Consider the following 20874-nt stretch of genomic DNA (forward strand, 5'->3'; position numbering starts at 1 on the left):
TTTTTTATTTTTATTGACTAAGTTTATTTATTTATTTTGAGAAAGAGAGAGAGAGAGAGTCCCAAGCAGACTTTGTACTATCAGCAAGGAGACCAACGTGGGGCTCAAACTCGGGGACTATGAGATTTTGACCTGAGCTGAAATCTGGCACCTAGCCTACTGAGCCACCCAGGTGCCCCTATCATAGTTATTTTAAATTCAGGTCTGATAATTCCAAAATCTCTGCTATATCTGAACCCGGTTCTGATGCTAGTTTTGTCTCTTGAGACTATGTTTATTGTCTTTTAGCATGCATTGTAATTTTTTTTGTGAAAAGGTGGAATGTTGTATCAGGTAAAAGGAACTGAGATAGACCTTTAGTGTGAGGTGCTGTATTTATGTGGCTAAGAGTTAGGCTGTACTCACTGTTTGCTGCAGCTGTGGTTTCAGAAGATAAAATCTCCTCTAATGTCCCCGTTTTTGTGTCCCTGTTTTGTCTCTGTTGTCTTTGGGTTTCTCCAGAGAGTCCTTATTAAATGGGTCTCAGGTTTGCAGTTCTTCCAGTGCAAGCTCCTATTATTACACAGAAGCCCTGTTGACAGGGTGGTGAGATGCAGGGAGAGAGGGGAAGAGAAAGGGGAAGCATTCCAAGATCCTATTATCAGGTCTCAGCCTTTTGTAAATCTGTGTCTCTGGGTTGTGAGTTTCACAAATGTTTCTCAGCTTCCTTCCCCCTGTCCAACCTCAGGTGATATAAGAGGGCTAGAGGGGGCTAGATTTGGGTATCTCCCTTCAGGGCAGCTAAGCTTTAGTAAAAACCCCAAACAAACCCTAGTAAAAATTAGTTTCCCTTGAGGGCAGTCCTTGTTAAGGAGAACAGGGAGCTCTGGGCATTTTTCAGAATGGTTACTTTCCTTTGTCTCCCTCCAAAAGCAGGAGGGCTTTTTCTCTGGTCTTTACAGAACCTAGGGAAACCTCTGGAGGGAAAACTCAACAGCAGTTCATTACAAGGGCAAATTGTATCAATGCTAAGAATGAAAAGTACAGGGTACTATGATAGTACATAATAAGGGAAACTGAGAAAGTCTGTGGGAGCAATGAAGGTTTTCCTAAGGAAAAGAACTTTTCCTAAGGGAAAACTTTTTTGGCAAAAGAAATAGCATGTGCAATTGCTCAGAGTTAAAAAGGAATATGGAATATTTGAGTGAATGAAGGAAAAATCAGGGTGCCTAGGTTGCCGACAGAGTGGGGAGAGTGGCTGCAGATGAAACTGGAAAGGTAAGGAGGCCAAGAGCTTTGATAGTGATTCTAAGAACAATGAGAAGCAACTTTAGGATTACTGGAGTCAAAGACTGGCAATGAAGCAGGAAAAATAATGGACATTTTCTGAAGGTTGTTCCTTTCAGTTGCCCTTTTCCCCTAATTTATCACTTTAGTTTTTCTTTCACTTTGAGTCTATGCCAAGGGTTCTAATCTAGGGAGTTAGACTTCAAGGAGTCCCTGAACCAGCAGAAATTATATGCAACATTTTGTATGCACAGACACGTGTATTTTGTGAAGGGTACAGGTTCACAGTTTTATTGAAGAATTCTGCAATTCTCCCACCAAAATTGAGAGTGAGTGATATTATGTTCTTCCATGAAGTTAAAATTAATAGCCAACATCTTGCTAAATGGAAGTTGTATCAATGTAAAGTGTCAAAACCAAGTATTAGTTCATTTAAAAAGAGAGGGATACAGGACAAATAAACGTTAAAGGCTAATTAATATACAGTTTAGGGGCGTCTGGGTGGGTCAGTCGGTTAAGTGTCTGACTTCAGCTCAGGTCACCATCTCATGGTTCACAGGTTTGAGCCCTGCGACAGGCTCTGTGCTGACAGCTCTGAGCCTGGAGCCTGCTTTGGATTCTGTGTCTCCCTCTCTCTCTCTGCCCCTCCCCTGCTTGCTCGCTCTTTCTCAAAAATAAGCATTTAAAATTTTTTTTAAAATATATATACAGTTTATAGGCCAGATATTGTCCCATCCTTTATACCTTCTTCAAGTTGGAGGTAATATAAATTAATAGTACTAGTCATGACCTTAAATATTGCAAAATTATGAATTCATACTTACATTATCAAAAAAGGATTAATTATGCCAATATAGTCTTAAGGTTAATTTGAATTTCAATTATTAGAGAACAAGTAACCCATGAACTGTATTATTTATACAGGATAACCTTCTGCGTTGCCTTCGCCTTCAAGGTGATATTCTCTCTACTCATCTGCCACACTCCATAAGAGGGGGAAGAGCAAAAACCTGGACTTCCTTGTTTATCCTCCAGTCTCCTGAGTTTGGTTGGCGCAGATGAGACACATTTGCCTTCTAAGCGCGAGTCTTGAACTCTCCTCGTCCGCCCATCTCATTCATACCTGCACCTCAGGATTCCCAAGGTCTGTCTGTGCCTGGGTCTGGGTCTCTCTGCCAAACACACACACACACACACACACACACACACACACACACACACGCATTCTGTAAATGCATTCTCTCTCCAGGAATGCACGACTCGCCCCTTTCCGAGCAACATTCAGATCCTGAAAGTTCTCCAGCGCTGGATCCGGACTCGAGGCTCCTCCTTCTTTGTTCCCGCGGCGCCAGACGGGTTCTCAGGTTTCCAACCAAGACTGGTCAACTGCAGGTCGGATTGGCTGCGGTAGGAAGAGGAGCAGATGCTCCACCAAATCACAAATCTAGGATTTTAATTTTACTTGGTCTCCTCCCTAGAATCCTGGCAACTGGTGTGCATTGTTTCTCTTAGAGGAGAAACCCTTCCTTGCCTGGGTTGCTAAGGAGATGGGACGCTGTAACTTGCTGAGCAGTTGGGACCCTGAAATCCTTTAACTGACCTCAGCAAAGCGACTGCCCTGCGTTGCCTCTTTCCATATCTGCACTCCTCCTTCATCCAGAATTTTTTTTTCTTGACTCTTTCCATGGAAGACTCGACGTCCCCGAAACGAGAAAAAGCAAACCAAGATCCGAGGGAAGCAGGGCAGCCATGGGAAGAAGTAACAGCAGCTTCTTCCCAAGGTCTTGAGTCTGGGTTATCTGAGCCCTTGGAATTGGAGCAGGGGCTGGAAACTGGACCCCAACCCAGAAGCCCTCCTCAGAGCCCACAGTCCAGAGCCAGCATCCCTCTGGATGACCTCACAGGACCAGGTGCATCATATCCACCTTCCCCTCCACAGGAGGCCTCTTACACTCCTTCTCCCCTGGCTCTGGCCAGACAGGACCTTGCAGCGCCATGGCAGTCAGACAAAACCACTAGTGTGAATCCCGAAGCTGGGACACCTCACTTCCACCATTTGGAACAATCGTCTGGTAAAGGAGAATCGACTGCTTCTCACACATTCCAATCAGAGGGAAGCACCTTCCGACAGTCTCAGCAAACCAAACATCACCTGTATGGACCAGAGGATGTGAACTATAAGGACTCTAAACAAAAAGAGCTGAGATTTAACGTCTTTCAGGACGAAGACTCAAACAGTAACTATGATCTGGATTACGCTGAACCTGGGGTCTCTGAACTGGCCCCCAGCATGCTTGAGATCACCATTCAGAGTGCTAAGGCTTACCTACAGAAGACTAGTAGCAAGTCTGGCTTAAATTTGTAAGTCCTAAAGGGTTAAAGGGGTGTGTGTGTGTGTGTGTGTGTGTATTTAGCAAAGAAAAGGGGGTGTATCTGTGTATGAGACTTTGTTTCTGTGGGTGAATGGAAATATATTTGAAAAGTTTGCATTGGTAAGAGAGAGTTGGTGGCTTAATAACTCTGAGCATCATGGTAGTTGTATGGCTTGGTTTTGAGTTCCCCTGCAGGCCGGTGGGGGGGGGGGCGCGGAGGCGGGGGGGGGGGCGGAGGCGGGGGGGGGGGGATCACCAATTATCTCAGTTATCTCAGAACTGTCTTGATTTGAGCACTGAATATTCTGTATCCCGAGAAAACCCTCAGTCCTGGATAAACTAGAAGAATTGATCACAATAATTTTAAGTCTGAAGAATTCTTTATTTAATGTGAGAAATCTTCCCCCAAACCTGAGATTGACACTTTAAAATATTTCTTCTAAAGTACAGTTTTTAAACTATAATTTACTAAGCTTCAAGGATGTGATTTATCCTTAGTGGTTATTCTACTTGAATTTCTCATATGAACTTATTGTCATAATTCTCTGGGTTAAATAACAAGCATAAATTTACAAACTTTGTTAAAATTCCAGAAAAAATCATACATACTTGAGAGTTAGTTAACTAAAATTTAAAACTGAACACAAACATAAAAATGGAAAATTTTCCTTTATGGAATTGTTTTATAACCGATATTAATTAAATATCAAATTTTATTTTATTTCCAAATGCTAAGTCTCTGAGGTAATAAATATCTTCTATAATATTCACTATTGTCTTCTAAGTACTTTAGAGCCTGCAGTTAAAAACCATTTGGTAAAAATGACTTTAACTCTATCTCTTATATGCAATTCTTATTTGACAGCCATGAAAAATATTGTTTTTGTTGCAATTGAAACAGTCTCTTACTAAAATACAAGATCTGACATTGGTTTTGCTCTGTTGAATAAAATTAGCCTACAAAAAAGAATTGCTTCCTCCTTCTCTGCCATTCTATTAAAACAAATTATTAAACCTTCCAAATTGAAAAAGCTATAACTATGAATTAAAATCCACATTTTATAATTTGACACAAAGGCATTTTCAGATGTGGACCTCTTAAAAAACCAATGCAATATCTTGCCTGAAGAACTATAAATAAAGCACAAGCAGACATTATATTAAAGCCTGAAAAATAAAATAAAATTTGGACTTAGAGTCCTCAATTCAATGGCATATATGGTCCCTACTGGAGCAAATCAAGAACTCCAGTTACAACCCAGCTGCCTAGTAAGCAATAATATTTTTATCCTGACTCATTCTCCAGGAGTTTCAATACTGAACAAATATTAAGGAAGCATGATGAAGTTTTAAACAAACTCCATTTCTGTTCACCTACAAGAATAGCAATATTTTGGGAAAGAAGGATTTATTCTTCACATGTATTTTTAAATGGCCCTTCACATTGGTTGCTCACATAATCTGCATATTTTTTCTTTGATATTCCTGAGACCCATTAGATAAATAAAGATATAAAGAAAAAATGAAAAATAATAGTTATGGGCAACTAGTAGAAAGTGGGCAGTTATTGAGTATCTATTTTGTTTCACTCTAATAAGGGAGAGGATGCATTAAAACAACAACATCAAGAACTTAGTTTTGGCCACGTAAGAACCTAATGCAGTTGCTGAGTGGGAAATATATCATCTACACAATTGCATAGCAGTGGATCGGTGATCTCAGAGAAGCCCATTGAATGGTTTTCAGGAATGACTAGAGTGATAAGTCCTCAAGGACAAAATATGTTTTAAATGATTTCTTGAGAGAAATTATATATATGGCACATAGCAAGCAAAAGCTCTCAGGTTAGGACTTAACAACTATGTGAAACTGATTTTGAGTAGATTTACCTCACTGGGGCAGACATTCTAATTGAGCTAATTATTAGAAATGAAATTGGAGAGATGTAATCCTTATCTGCCAGAGGAGAAATTCAGGCAAGTTTGCAAATTGGACAAAGGAATTTCTATCTAACTGAAGAGCACTTTGACAGACATTTTTTGCTCTTAAATAGTAAATTCACACAGAAAATCTGGTATTTGAAAAAACACACCTGAGCAGTATAAAATGTAATGAATTAACCACTTTTAGGCAGTTTCACTAATTCAGTTATGAAATAAGTACCTAGGACGGTGTTGTTGTTGTTGCTTTTAAATGTTTATTTATTTTTGAGAGAGAGAAACAGAGTGCAAGCTGGAGAGAGGCAGAGAGAGAGGGAGACACAGAATCTGAAGCAGGCTTCAGGCTCTGATCTGTCAGCACAGAACCCGACGTGGGGCTCGAACTCACCAACCGTGAGAGCATGACCTGAGCCAAAGTTGGATTAACCGACAGGGGCGCCTGGGTGGCGCAGTCGGTTAAGCGTCCGACTTTAGCCAGGTCACGATCTCGCGGACCGTGAGTTCGAGCCCCGCGTCAGGCTCTGGGCTGATGGCTCGGAGCCTGGAGCCTGTTTCCGATTCTGTGTCTCCCTCTCTCTCTGCCCCTCCCCCGTTCATGCTCTGTCTCTCTCTGTCCCAAAAATAAATTAAAAAAAAACGTTGAAAAAAAATTAAAAAAAAAAAAAAAAAGCAAAGTTGGATTAACCGACAGAGCCACCCAGGTGCCCCCTTAGGGCTGTGTTTTTAATAGAATAGGACAAAAGTGTTAGAGTACAGCACATTTTAATAAAGATGAATAATATTTGATGACATTTTTCAATTGTGTGTGGGGAAGGGTTGCAATATGTAATGTATTTCTTATAGGTCTAAAAACCACTGAAGTAGATAATTGGTCCAGGAAATGGAAAGGAAGAGAACATATTTAAGAGTCAACAGGATTTAGAAATCAAATTGGATTTGATGAGTGTAGGGGAAAGGGGATGAAAAAGAAGTTAAGGGAAAAAATGTAAAATAAGGTTAATCTCTTAAATATATAACTAAGAGATTTCAAATCAAATAAAATGTGAAAATGTATCTGATTCAAAATATGTATCTTGCCATAATATGTGTTTTAATAAGTTAAATATTCATATCACATTGGAGGCATTTCTTTTTTTTTTTTTTAATTTTTTTTTCCAACGTTTTTTATTTATTTTTGGGACAGAGAGAGACAGAGCATGAATGGGGGAGGGGCAGAGAGAGAGGGAGACACAGAATCGGAAACAGGCTCCAGGCTCCGAGCCATCAGCCCAGAGCCTGACGCGGGGCTCGAACTCACGGACCGCGAGATCATGACCTGGCTGAAGTCGGACGCTTAACCGACTGCACCACCCAGGCGCCCCTCACATTGGAGGCATTTCTTAAGAAATATTCTAGCATAGGTTCTTTCTGGCAGTGGTGAAATTAACGGTGTTTATCCATTTACGATATCTGAAGGCTTTGAGTTCTTGAAGTTTCCTAGAAACCAACTAACTGAGTCTGCATGTGATGCTTCTTCAAAGGCTTTTTGACAAGGATATTATCTGGAATTTTCTCTTTTCGGGTAGGTATGATCATCTTTCTGATATGCTCGCCAAGGTCTTAGATGAGCGTCCGGAAAATGCTGTGGATATCATTGAAAGTATCAGCCAAGATGTGAAGATGGGACATTTTAGGAAAAAATTAGATACACTCCAAAATGAGAATGAGATGCTTCCAACATATGAGATAGCAGAGAAGCAAAGGGCTCTTTTTCTCCAGGGAAATTTGGAAGGAGCTGACCAAGAACTAGAAGATGAAATAGTAAGTCACTGCTGTAAATTTGAATAGCTCAGTCTTAGAGTTTTATTTCAGATGAGTGGGTGTGGGTTTAAATTCATATCAACTGTCTTTTATAGTTTCCTAAATAGTATGTGTAACCTCATTTCACACCATACATTTCCCTGTTATACTTTCTGATTTTTTTACATTGTGTTTCACAGGGTTGGTTGTTTGTTATATGTTTGTGGGGTTGAGCTCCTTGATGTCAGAGAAAATGATCTCTTCATCTTTTATATCTTCCAAAGTACCTGGTACAGATCTGGGTCTATAGCTGTTTCTTATTAATTTATTAAATGAATTGATTAATGTCAGATAGTTTAACGTTTTATTATTTTTTATTTTTGAGACAGGGAGAGACAGCATGAACGGGGGAGGGTCAGACAGAGAGAGGGAGACACAGAATCTGAAACAGGCTCCAGGCTCTGAACTGTCAGCACGAGCCTGATGCAGGGCTTGAACTCACAGACCGAGCCTGATGCGGGGCTTGAACTCACAGACCGCAAGATCATGACCTGAGCCGAAGTCGGACGCTCAACCGACTGAGCCACCCAGGCGCCCCAATGTCAGATAGTTTAAAATTGGACTTTAAAACAAGTTGCATATTTTCCCCTTTAATTTACTAGAATAATTAGAAGTACCTCTAATGTCATTTGCATTCTTTTCCAAGGCAACTTCTTCATATTATGTCTTGATATTATGCATGTTACATCAATGAGGCATGATACGAGGGGAGAGGGATAAGATAGTTATTTTAATCTCTATAGACAAAGCATTGAAAATATTTACAGAGAAAGCTGGCGACAGAGATAAAAAATTATCATTAGGGAATAAAATTAGTTGTACTACAGAAATTTTAGCTCCAAATATTTTTAAATAGTATCAAGCATGCTTTTTCTGTATGTCCATATGCTTGTCATTTATACTACTGAGTAATTAGTTTACACTATACATCTACTGAGCTTCCATGTTTTGTTAACCACTAGACTACTTAAATCTGCCTATATACTTGCAAATTTGATGTTTGGTGTAAGATAGTTTCAGAAAAGGATGGAAAGTTCAGTCAGGAAAAAGGAGGGAGGGATCTAGACAGTAGGTACACCATCTAGGGCTCTGCAACCTTTGTGTGGGGATCCAACCTGACACAGTGGGATACAGGGTACTCAGAAGGAACAGGCGATAGGTGCCAAGGAGTTGACATTGGCTGCACCTTTTCTGAAAATATCTTACGCCAAACATGTGGTTAAATAGCCACATACAGTGATGATAAGTCTGGGGGCAATCAGCATGTAGGGATTAAGCAGATAGGTAGACACTGTTATGGAGGAGCTTATCAAAGAGAAGTCAGACTCCAGTATTAGAATGGGGCATTGGGCCATCTATAGGCACAGTATTACAAAGTAGGGGTCTGCATCCTAAAACTAGGGAAACTAGGGGTGAGAACACAAACAAGGTGTTTTGGTCCTGGAACTTGAGCTCTTTAATCAGATTTGATAAATTCTTCCTAAGGAAGAGTAGGATTGGTTTTAGGGCCAGGAATAGCTGAGCCATGAGATGAAGATTAAAAGTTCTATCTGAAAGAGTAGAAAGATGCAGGAATAGAAAGACACATGGATCTTGGAAGCACTGAAATGTGAGCTTTGTGACCAACTCATTAACTCATTAAGTTGGAATGCCAACTTAATGTTTAGAGTGTTCATGTTTCTATTCCTGTCTTTGACCACATCAGAATTCCTGTTCCTAGTTTTAGCATTCATTTATTCATTTACCCATTAATTCACAAACATTGTGACTACCTACTGCATGCCAGGTACACATGAAAAAGATACACACATGAAATGATATGCACAGAAATGTATTTATTTTTTTTAATTTTTTTAATGTTTATTTATTTTTGAGACAGAGAGAGACAGAGCATGAACAGGGGAGGGGCAGAGAGAGAGGGAGACACAGAATCTGAAACAGGCTCCAGGCTCTGAGCTGTCAGCACAGAGCCCGACGCGGGGCTCGAATTCACGGACCGTGAGATCATGACCTGAGCCGAAGTCAGACGCTTAACTGACCGAGCCACCCAGGCGCCCCTGCACAGAAATGTATTTAAATGTTTATTTATTTTTGAGAGGGAAAACACAAGCAGGAGAGGGGGCAGACAGAGAGAGGGAGGGAGGCACAGAATCTCAAGCAGGTTCCAGGCTCTGAGCTGTCAGCATAGAGTCCGATGCAGGGCTCCAGTTCACAAACCATGAGATCATAACCGGAGCCAAAGTCGGATGCCCAACCAACTGAGCCACCCAGGCAACCCATATACACAGAACTTCCTGACTTTAAGTTGCTCACGGTCTACTGAAACAAGCAAAAAGGACTGTAAAGGTATTTAATTAGTGCAATAATAGAGATAGCCTCATATGGTGGGGCAAACAGAAGATTTCATCTGAATTAGGATCCTAGCTCAATTACTTACTTGCTGTGTGACTATGAGTAAATGATTAAACCTTTACAAGCCTCAGGAGTAATCAGATGGCAACAACTCAAGGGGAGAGTACTATTTATGAAGGGTTTGGCACATACTGGGAGCTCAATGGATAGCAGCAATTGTTATTATGTTGTTTTGACAATCTATGAAACGGAATGGAATGACTAACTCCACTAGTGGGAATTGTCCTGGAGGTGGTATTTCATTTGGGTCATGAAAGAGAAGTAGAAGTTCATGAGATAAAGACTGTAAGGAATAAATTCTGAGCAAAAAGAAGAACAGAAAGTCAGGACACATTATTTAATATTTGGGAAAGTGAAGCATGAAGGAACAATGAAAACCAAGCAAACAAGATGCATAAAGCCAGACTGCTCTTGTGCATTGTGCATTGATAAGAAAGTTTTTTCTTCTCCACAATGGGAAGTCAGTAGAAGCTTTTACTAGAAAATAGCATAGCCTGTCTTGTGGTTTAGAAAGGTAACCCTGGTGATAATGTGGAGGAGAATGGAAGGAGAAAGATTAGAACAGGGCATTCAGAGCCTTGTGTGACAGGACAAGTAGTCAGGATGGAGACTCATATGGTAGAAATAAACTAAAGAGGAGGTAATAATGCCAACAGCTTTTTAGGTGGTAGAATCAATATGACTATAACTAATTAAGTACAAAAGAAGAAACAAGGATAATGGAATTTTCTAATTTGGGAAACTGAGTGAATGGTGATGTTATTGGCAAAGATAGGACATATACAAAAAAAAGGGAGATTTTGAGAGATACATGACTTCAATCTTAATTTGAGGTATATGTAGACTATTCAACTGAAATTTCTAGAAACTGGCTAGAAACATGGGTGTAGAACATGGGAGAAAAGTCAGAGTAAGAGAGTTGGGTTTTAAACAACCCACATAACACTTGCAGTAATGTGGGAGGAATATGCCAAGCACAAAGTACTGAACGATGGCTGAAATTTTGAAAACAGCAATATTTAGGACCCAAATAAGGAAAAGGAACCAATTAGAGACTAAGAATAAATAGTTACAGAAGGCACAGTAAGATCATGAGTGAGAGCCAGTGTAAAAACAGTATGGAGATTCTTCAAAAAATTAAAAATAGAAATACCATATGATCCAATAAGTCCACTACTGAGTACTTACCAAAAGAAAGCAAAAATACTAACTCAAAAAGCTATATGCACCCCTATGTTTATTACAGCACTATTTACAGTAGCCAAGGTATGGAAGCAACCTAAATGTCCACTGAAAGACAAATGGATAAGGACACTGGAATATCACACAGCCATAAAAAATAATGAAACTGTCCCACTTATGACAGCATGGATGGACCTAGAGGTATTACACCAAGTGAAATAAGTCAGAATGAGAAATACAAATACCATATGAGTTCACTCATATGTGGAATCTAAAAAAACCCAACAGATTTATAAACAAACAAAAAGTAGAATCAGTCCTATAAATGCAGAGAACAAATTGATGGTTTCCAGAGGGAAGTGGGGGGTGGGGCATAGGCAAAATGGGTAAAGGGGAGAGGGAGATACAGGCTTCCAGTTATGGAATGAATAAGTCACAGAAATAAAAGGCACAGTATAAGGCATATCATCAATGATATTGTAATAGTGATGTATAGTGATGGATGGTACTACACCTGTAGTGAGCATAGCATAATGTAGAAACTTGTCTAATCACTTTGTGTATATGTGAAACTAATGTACCATTGTGTGTCAACTACACTCAAATTAAAAAAAAAGAAAAACAAGTGAGGGGTGCAGTAGATGTCAAACATGAAAGAGATGAGGATTGAAAAAAAGTCTTTATGCTTATTTTGACCTCAAAATTACAGTAGAAGTAAGAATGGATCATTTGTAAGAATAGCAAAGTGCTCTCAGTTTCTCCATCTTCAAGGTCTAAAATTTGTCTAAAATTTGCAAGTGATCCCTCTCTTAGTTAAGGTTATTTTCTACTTTCTCACAGATGTTTTCTTACAGTCTACTTGAGACTTTGCTTTTTCATGTCTCTGTATTTCTTTTATGAAAATGTTTTTTAAATTTTCTTCCTTATGTTAAATCCAAAAGTATTTATTGTAAGCAGGGGAAAACATCTGACTCAATTATGTTTTCAAAGGAAGTCATGTCTGAGCGCTTATTTTATTATATTTTCCTTTTATTTATCTTGTATATTACCCTATATAGAGGGCTATATTGATTTTTATTTACCCTATAGATTACCATATGTATATAATAAATATTTATCATTTATAAAAATACGGTAACATATACAAACATATAAACATTTTTTCCAAATATATATAGGAGGTAGACTATACTTTATTATTTCAAGATTGTAAAGAGCCCACTTAAATATTTTTTATAAAAAGAGGATGTTGAATTTTTATTATTCATAGTAGCTTAAATTACCTTTACTTAAGATACACACAGATAACAAGGTAACTGTTATATTGACAAGTATAAGACATAATAGAAGTCACATTTATAAGTAATAAGGGAAAAATTGACATACAGGAATTATCAGAGTTTGATCTAAATGTTGCAAGAAATGTCAAAGACATGGTGGCCAGAGAAAGTAAAGCTAACACCAAGATCTTTAAAAAGGAAACAGGAAGCAAGCAGTTCTCATATAGATAAAACATTAACCACAGCATTTGTATCCCCAGGCAGAAAACGCTCTCCCAAATGTAATGGAGTCAGCTTTTTATTTTGAACAAGCTGGAGTTGGTTTGGGCACAGATGAGACTTATCGCATATTTCTTGCCCTCAAGCAGCTTACTGACACCCACCCCATCCAAAGATGTCGTTTCTGGGGCAAAATCTTGGGTCTGGAAATGAATTATATTGTAGCTGAAGTAGAATTCCGTGAGGGAGAGGATGAAGAGGACGTGGAAGAGGAAGATGTAACTGAAGAGAGGGACGATGCAGATAGCGAAGCTGATGAAGATGACGAAGACCAATTACCAAGGACCTTTTACAAGACCCCACAGGCTATACCAAAAGAAGAAAACAGGACGGGAGCCAATAAATATGTGTATTTTGTTTGCAACGAACCAGGAAGACCATGGGTGAAGTTACCCTCGGTTACGCCTGCACAAATTGTTACTGCAAGAAAAATAAAGAAATTTTTCACTGGGCGTTTAGATGCTCCCATCATAAGCTACCCACCTTTCCCGGGAAATGAGAGCAATTACTTACGAGCACAAATTGCCAGAATTTCAGCAGGGACCCACGTCAGTCCTCTGGGATTCTATCAGTTTGGTGAAGAGGAAGGAGAGGAGGAGGAAGAGGTAGAAGGCAGACGAGACAGCTATGAAGAAAACCCCGATTTTGAAGGCATCCAAGTGATCGATCTCGTGGAATCCCTATCCAATTGGGTTCATCACGTGCAACACATTCTGTCCCAGGTAAGGGTTTTCCAATTCTCAATCTATCAGCCAATCGGCAAATATTTGTTAAATTCCCTCTACAGTGTACAAATGTATACAAAACAAAGTTCTTCAGACCCTAGACAAAGAAACCTTTGAAAAACCAAATGAAGACACAGGGTACTACGTAATTGCCAAGTAGTATAGACCTGGGATCTTCAAACAAATTTTTATTTCCAAACAGAAATAAAGTAAGTATTTCTATGGAGAATTTGACAAGTTATGTAAGGATTTCGATTTATGTATGTTGTGAAATTATGTGCTTTTTAAAAAAAATTTTTTAACGTTTTATTTATTTTTGAGAGAGACAGACAGAGACAGAGTGTGAGCGGGGGAGGGGCAGAGAGAGAGAAGGAGACACAGAATCGGAAGCAGGCTCCAGGCTCCAAGCTGTCAGCACAGAGCCTGATGCAGGGCTCGAACTCAGGAACGGTGAGATCATGACCTGAGCCAAAGTCGGACGCTTAACCGTCGGAGCCACCCAGGCGCCCCATGAAATTATGTTTTATATGTTAAACATAGATAGGTACTTTAGTTTTGGGAACAGTTGTTTTATTCTATTTCTCTAATACATGGAGCTTTTATACCAAGAAAAATAATATATTATAACAAAAATGAAAACAAGCAGTGCTATATAGCACCTCTTCTGCCAGGTGCTCTTAACAGCACTTTCTGTATATTATCTCATGTAATCCTCCCAACTGTATAAAAGACATATTATCCTTATTTCACAGATGGGGAAATTGAGACAGAGAGTTTAGAAAATGTGACAAAGAGAATATAGCCAATAAGCAACAGGGTCAGATGTGAATGGGCAGAATGGATCCAGAGTCCATCCTCTTAATCACTGTGCTGTGCTGCCTCATCTGCAGGCAGAAAATCCTTACACTTTGATCTACGTAAGAGATACTCTAATATGTCTATGGATAAGAGTTAATTAAATGAAAAATAGCCCCAAGCTTCCTTACCTGAATTTATTATCACATTTAAAAATTTGTTATTACTACTACTAATCGTACCTTACCACTTTCATATAAACTATTTATGAAAAATTAGTAAAATGCATTATTTTTTCCACAAGGCTTTGACTAATTTTAAAATATATTTTACATGTTCTGTAACTTTAAGAAGTTGGCAAATTTCTGAAATAAATTGTACAATTTTTTTTTTTTTTTTTTTTTTTTGCTAGACATAAACGATCAAAAACCTAGCACTTGGCATGTATGTTGAATGAATAAACGATTGACTGGTTAAATTCCCACACAATAGGACATCTTGCAGATAATTGCTTCAATCCAAATAAATATTCCAATATTTCAAGATCCTCATGAGATTACTAAATCTTGTGATACTCATTCCCAGGGCCGCTGTAATTGGTTTAACCCCATACAAAAAAGTGAGGAGGAAGAAGAAGAGGAAGATGAAGAAAAAGAAGAAGAGAAAGGAGAAGAGCCTGACTATACAGAACAGGAAGTGGGGCCACCTCTTTTGACACCAATCTCTGAAGATTTAGGTAACTTTACACAGATTACATAATATACCGTGTATATTATATATACTATGTAGATTATATATATGCATATATGATATAGTATATGTAGCATCCATATATATACTAGGTACTATAGTATATTTTTATATATGTATATATTACATACTATGTATATTATATGGCAAATGGGAGTTGATTACCTATAAAAAGTGGATAATAACCAAAATTTCCTCCTCTTTCCCCTTCATGTGTTTTGGGATAATGGGGAATAGAGAATATAGCTGGCCTCACCGCCAACTTTCTTGGACAGAGGGTGGAGGAGTGATGCAGGGAGGAAACATAAATTGGCTGCAGCTCTTACTGGAAATGCTGACAGTTATCTTGTGTATCATTCTTGTCTTGCATTTTGCAGACCATAAAATATGGCCATAAACACATGACATAGTTACAGTAAAGTATCATATGAGGTACTGTGGCTTTTTAAAATCTACTACTATCTTCATATTCTTGTTTCTTCCTATTCGGTTTTGGGGCATTTTTGCTTGTAATCCTTGTTCTCTTCCATAATAAGAAAATTTTAATCTTTTATTTGGTCATTAAGTAATATTCTCTCCACCACATAGGCCTCCTCTCCCTTAGTAAAACTTTTCCCTGTTGCACAGATGGACACACACACGCACACATACATGCATATAAATAATCAAATTTGTTGTTCCACAACATTCGTAAAATATCCTTCTGATTTTATGTTAAGCTGCTGATGTTTAATTTTTATGTCAAGTATGTGTGTTTTAAGATTTATAAAAAGAGCTTCTCTGTTACACTACAGTAGATCCTTGTCTATTTAAGAGGTAAGCTTTTGAATTTCTCTTTGGTTTACAGAAATCCAGAATATACCACCTTGGACAACACGGCTGTCCTCAAATCTCATTCCTCAATATGCTGTTGCAGTCCTTAGATCCAACCTTTGGCCTGGGGCATATGCCTTTTCCAATGGCAAGTAAGTGTCTGACGAATTACAAAGCCATTATTGTGATTATTTAAGTGCTAAAAATTGTAACTTATCACTGGAATGTTATGTTCCAGTTTTGTTTTTTTCTTTCTTTCTTTCTTTCTTTCTTTCTTTCTTTCTTTCTTTTCTTTCTTTCTTTCCTTCTTTTCTTTCTCCCCTCCCTCACCTGCTTCTCCAGGTGAAGTACCAACCTGGGCTCAGGAGTTAGAGCAACCCCAGAGTAAGAGACAAGGCTGCCCTGAGTAGTTGTTCAGGGCAGTCATTCGCAATAACCAGGGGAGAGACCCAAGGCCAGGAGGGGAGGGGGAAAGGGCATGGGGCAGTCCACCCAGAGTAGGGAGTATGGAGAGGTGATACCCAGGAAGGTCCAGGCCATGAGCTAGATGTCATGTGCAGCACTGGCACCTACATCTTCCCCATGCATTCTTATCACAACTGAGAAGAGAGGTCCGCATTTCACAGATTAAGAAACTGGGCTGGGATAAAGAAAGAACAAAAGGCTGGAGGCAGATGATGAAGTCCCCAGACTCCACAGTGGGTAAAATGTCGCTGTCCAGGATGAGCTTCCTCCTGTTGCCAAGATAATCATTTCCAGGGAGCCTACACCACTGCAGTCTGGTAAGCTATTTTCTCACCGGAGCTGTTTTCTCACTGGTGTTCGTTTCTAGAGCTGTCTGGTGCCAGGAATGCTTGGTAAGGAGGAAGCGGGTTACTATGGCTTTAATTCATGTTGGCATGTCAAGTGTGTGTGCCATAAGATTTATTCAGATAACATCTGTATTACACAGTGAAGCATCAAATTTAGAACATTAGAGCAACTCAGACTTCTGTCCTTTTAATTAACCAATTAGTGGAGCTAAAATATGGCTTTTATTCTATGATTAATAGATATACTCGTTTTCTAAGATTAATGGAGGTAATTCTATGCGGTGTTTAAATTAATCTCAACAGTTTTTGTTGGACATCTTGATAAAAAATAATTTAAAATATGTATTATTTAAACTATCACTTTCAAGAGAATCAGGATCAAAGAGGATACTCAATGTCCTTTTATTCCTCACCCAGAACATACACTTCCATTTGTCTTATGCTTCCATTTCTCACCTAAGAGCCCTCTGTCAGAAGCTCAGCTAAGCTGGAGAGAGAGCTGAGCTGTCACATGTCAGAGATGCCATTAAAGCAACAAGTCCAAAATGAAAGAGTTAAGCTTGTGAACATTTACTGTGATAAGCAAGAGAAAACTCTGACTGTCCCTGTCCCGTTTTCCCTTGTGGAATGGCACACTGAAGGAAGATCAGTGGATCAGTGTATGTATGGGGGTCATCTCACTGAGGAGTCCCCAGATACCAGGCTTCTGCAGTTTTTATGGCCTTGAAGGCCCAGGAAGCTGGTAGAGGGTGGAGGGAAGGGCTAGAAGTGAAGAAGTACTCGGTACTGAGTCTGGGTGGGGAGAAGTGTCCTTGAGGTATATCTCCTTCCCTAACCCCATAAGGAGGCCGTGGCAGAGGCACCTGAAGACCTCTGCTTAAGGCCTCAGATAAGACCTAGAACGAAGGCACCTGTGCTAGGAACTCAACCATGCAAAGAGCACGGCAGGCCAGATGGCCCAGAGTCCTTGACCACAGCTTCCCTTAGAGACGTCGATGCACTGGCTGGGCATCAAGTCTGGTGTGGGAATGGCAGTCTTCCCCTGTGAGGCCTGTCGGGCAAAACTTGTAATTGCATGCGGTTGGGCCTGAAAAATCACACACAGGTGTTTGTAACCAATCACAAGAATCCTCCGCCATACCAGCAACGTACTCGTTGTGGTCTAGGTGTAAGGTAGAATTTGACAGGGTCTGGTGGCCTCTTAATCCGCTTAGGCAGTTCGGATCATAGTCATTTCCTGTGGTAGGAGAATCATTGAGGGGTATTTCATCTCTAGCACTTAAAATGTATTGTTTTAAAATTATGGGATTATGACCCTCGAAGAGTGATCGACTTTTAGAGAAGGAGCGATTTTCTTACCGAAAAATTATATAACAATCACCTACTTTCTTTTTTAAACTTTATAGAAAGTTTGAAAATTTCTACATAGGCTGGGGTCACAAATATAGTCCAGACAACTATACACCCCCAGCTCTACCGCCAGTTTACCAAGAATACCCCAGTGGAGCAGAAATTACAGAAATGGATGATCCTACTGTGGAAGAAGAGCAGGCTTTCAGAGCTGCACAAGAAGCAGCTGTTCTTTCAGCTGAGGAAAATGAAGAAACTGAGGAAGATGAAGAGGAGGATGATTATGACCAAGAATAAAATTAGCCCAGGTTTGGGTAAGACTGATCCACATATATACCTTATGGGGAACCGATTTTATTTTATTTTATTTTATTTTATTTTATTTTATTTTATTTTATTTTATTTTATTATTTTATTTATTTTATTTTATATTTTGTTTTATTTTTTATTTTATTTTATATTTTATTGTATTTTATTTTTTTATATTTTATTTTATTTATTTTATTTATTTTATTTAATTTTATATCTTATTTTATTTTTTATTTTATTTATTTTATTTTATATTTTATTTTATTTATTTTATTTTATATTTTATTTTATTTTAATTTACTTTTATTTATTTAATTTTATTTTATTAATTTAATTTAATTTATTTATTTTAGAGAGAGAGCGAGCACAGAGAGGGGCAGAGAGAGACAATCTTAAACAGGTTCCACACTCAGCACAGAGCGCAGGGCTCAATCCCACAACCCTGGGATTATGACCTGAGCCGAAATCGAGTCAGACTTTCAACCCATCCAGGTGCCCCGGAACCTGTTTTACATACATAACTGTAGCATATAATTACATAAATATTGGCAACTATTCCTGTGCAAAATGTCATTCCTTGAAAATGTCAAGTTTGGAATTTCATACGTGCAGCTATTAATATGTACTTGTAGAAGGAAGCTCAATGGATTTTCCAGAGGCTAGATGACATGTTCTTACATCACTGTTCTGATGACTACGGCTGATAGAAGCATGTGTATTCTTTAAAAAAAAAAAAAAAAAAAAAGTTTTAATTTCTAATATGGCAAACCTGGGAAGATGTAATCCACAATCTCTTCTTGGTGGTCTTTAATATATTTTGTGTCAATGGGAACTGTGACCAAAAATACTGATAATCACTGAATTAAAGCATGTACTTTTAACCAGTCTGTGATACTATATGCAAATATTGCATATGTATATATGTGTGTGGGGGGGTTGGTTTTGTTTTGCTGGGGACAGGATTTATAATTCTATCACCTGCCCAAAGACTGGGAACGCTCAAAATGTTAATACTTTTTGTTACTTCTTAAAAAAATGCTCTCAGTCTGACTCCTTTATCCTAAAAAAAATTGGTTTTATATGATCTGCACAGAGATGGCTAGCTGGGATATCCAAAGACTTAAGATTACTGTTTTTATAGCACTGCATCTCTAAAACTAGTTATTATTTCCATTCCTAAAAATGTATTTTTAAATCCTCTTTGTGCTGGACACTCTGAGATTACTTTTAAAAACTAGACATTGCTCCTGAAATCTTAGAGCTTCCATTCATCAAGGAAGGAAGTATAAAAAGAGAAATAGAAAGTTAGAATAGATTGCAACTTAGCATGTACTGTGAAATAAATATCACAGGATACCACAGAACAGTGCTTCTTAAATCTTGTGACGTACCAATTTAAAAATTAAAATTCGACTCCAATGTCATTATTTTGGAAAATAAAATATCACAATTCTAATTTCTATAATTATCTTGTCAGACTGCCAGTTCACAAAACACTGATCTATGCTTTAAAAAAAAACAGTGCTATCAAACACTTAGAGGGTGCATTTAACCTGGATTTCAGCCATGAAGAAAGCACTCCCAAGAGGTGGACAACTAAGGGGAGAAGGGTCGTAGGTAGCATAAGCTATTTTTTTTGGCAAAGGACTCTAGGCTGGAAGGAGTGGAACTTTGAGAGTGGGGAGAGACGAGTCTGGAGGTAAGCAGGGTCCAGATTGTTGGAATCCAGGAGCAATGAAGAGGACTCAGGTAGGAAGTGATAAAATCGCATCTATACCTTAGAACATTTGGCTTATATGTGGAAGACTGACTAATAAAGGATCAAGACTGGGAGACGAGTTAGGGGATTATCACATTATCTAGATAAGAGGAAATGGTGGCATGAAACAGGATAAAGTAGAAGCCTGGTTACCAGTCTGAAGGACAGAATATTAGAACGGATGATTTCCAGAATTTTCCAATTGGCAATATTATTCATTCGTAGGAACGCAGCTTTTACTATTTGATGGAGTAGATGATATTTATAAAACTTCAAGTATGTTCTTTTTATTCATGGTGTTGCCTTTGGTTGTTGTTGTATAATATCCATTTTCTTATCTACCGTCCCATGGCATAGTCTCCTGCCAATCAGATGTGCCCTCTCTAGAATCTGAATTTTGTACAGAGACATTCTACCTCGGCTCCTAGACGGATTATTCTGCTGTAAATCTAGCCTCTAGAACTGCCTTTGTTCCAGCACAGTTTCTTAGTTACCTGTGTCTTCTCTGAGCTCTTGACAATCTTTCAGTGCATTCCCTTCTGCTCAAATTGGCTCTAGTAGGATGCCTGCTTGCAACCTTACTTGACACATCCAACATGAATCTGAAAGTTTCTTTCCTACAGGACATATTAAACATGAAATTCCAATTCAAAGTTGTATGGGTAAGGTATAAACATTTAACAAAAGCAAATCCCTCTGTTAAATATTAAGGTTATTTCTAAGTAATGAGCGGGGAATTTCATTATATATGTTTTACAAGAGAGCAGAATGCTATAACGCAAAGAGCTTCAGCTTGGAAATGAGAAAGCCTGGGTTCACACCCTGGATTACAATCATTTTCTTGGGCAAATTACTAACCTTACAGACATTCAGCTTCCTCACAGGACTAACGGAATTTGTCTCACAGAACTATTTTGAAGATTAAACTAATTAATACATGGAACATACTAAGAATACCTAACACCACTAAGGACCCAATAAATATTACATA

General features: G+C 38.6%; 1 protein-coding gene across 2 annotated transcripts; it reads left to right on the top strand.

Moving 5' to 3' along the window:
- The first annotated feature begins 2707 nt into the window (after window positions 1-2707).
- RSPH4A (radial spoke head component 4A) lies at window positions 2708-19005 on the top strand. 2 transcript variants are annotated; one of them, XM_060616464.3, is made up of 7 exons: window positions 2715-3627; window positions 7144-7378; window positions 12552-13292; window positions 14676-14826; window positions 15688-15805; window positions 17872-18123; window positions 18478-19005. In XM_060616464.3, the coding sequence occupies exons 1-6, from the start codon at window positions 2951-2953 to the stop codon at window positions 18110-18112; spliced, it is 2163 nt and encodes a 720-aa protein (XP_060472447.2). In that variant the 5' UTR covers window positions 2715-2950; the 3' UTR covers window positions 18113-18123; window positions 18478-19005. The 2 variants fall into 2 exon arrangements, with proteins under 2 accessions (XP_060472449.2, XP_060472447.2); XM_060616466.3 differs by lacking the exons at window positions 14676-14826; window positions 18478-19005 and having other exon boundaries at window positions 2708-3627; window positions 17872-18016.
- Window positions 19006-20874: the final 1869 nt, after the last annotated feature.

The sequence above is a fragment of the Panthera onca genome, chromosome B2 (genome assembly GCF_046562875.1).
Source record: "Panthera onca isolate mPanOnc1 chromosome B2, mPanOnc1 haplotype 2, whole genome shotgun sequence".
In the NCBI taxonomy this organism is placed as follows: Eukaryota; Metazoa; Chordata; class Mammalia; order Carnivora; family Felidae; genus Panthera; species Panthera onca.

What these genes read in the sequence shown, in the direction of transcription:
- RSPH4A (XM_060616464.3), top strand. Translation starts at nt 2,951, where the DNA reads ATGGAAGACTCGACGTCCCCGAAACGAGAAAAAGCAAACCAAGATCCG. An exon ending in AAGAACTAGAAGATGAAATA is followed by an intron (nt 7,379 to 12,551) that starts GTAAGTCACTGC and finishes TTGTATCCCCAG; the next exon opens with GCAGAAAACGCTCTCCCAAA. An exon ending in ACCAATCTCTGAAGATTTAG is followed by an intron (nt 14,827 to 15,687) that starts GTAACTTTACAC and finishes TTTGGTTTACAG; the next exon opens with AAATCCAGAATATACCACCT.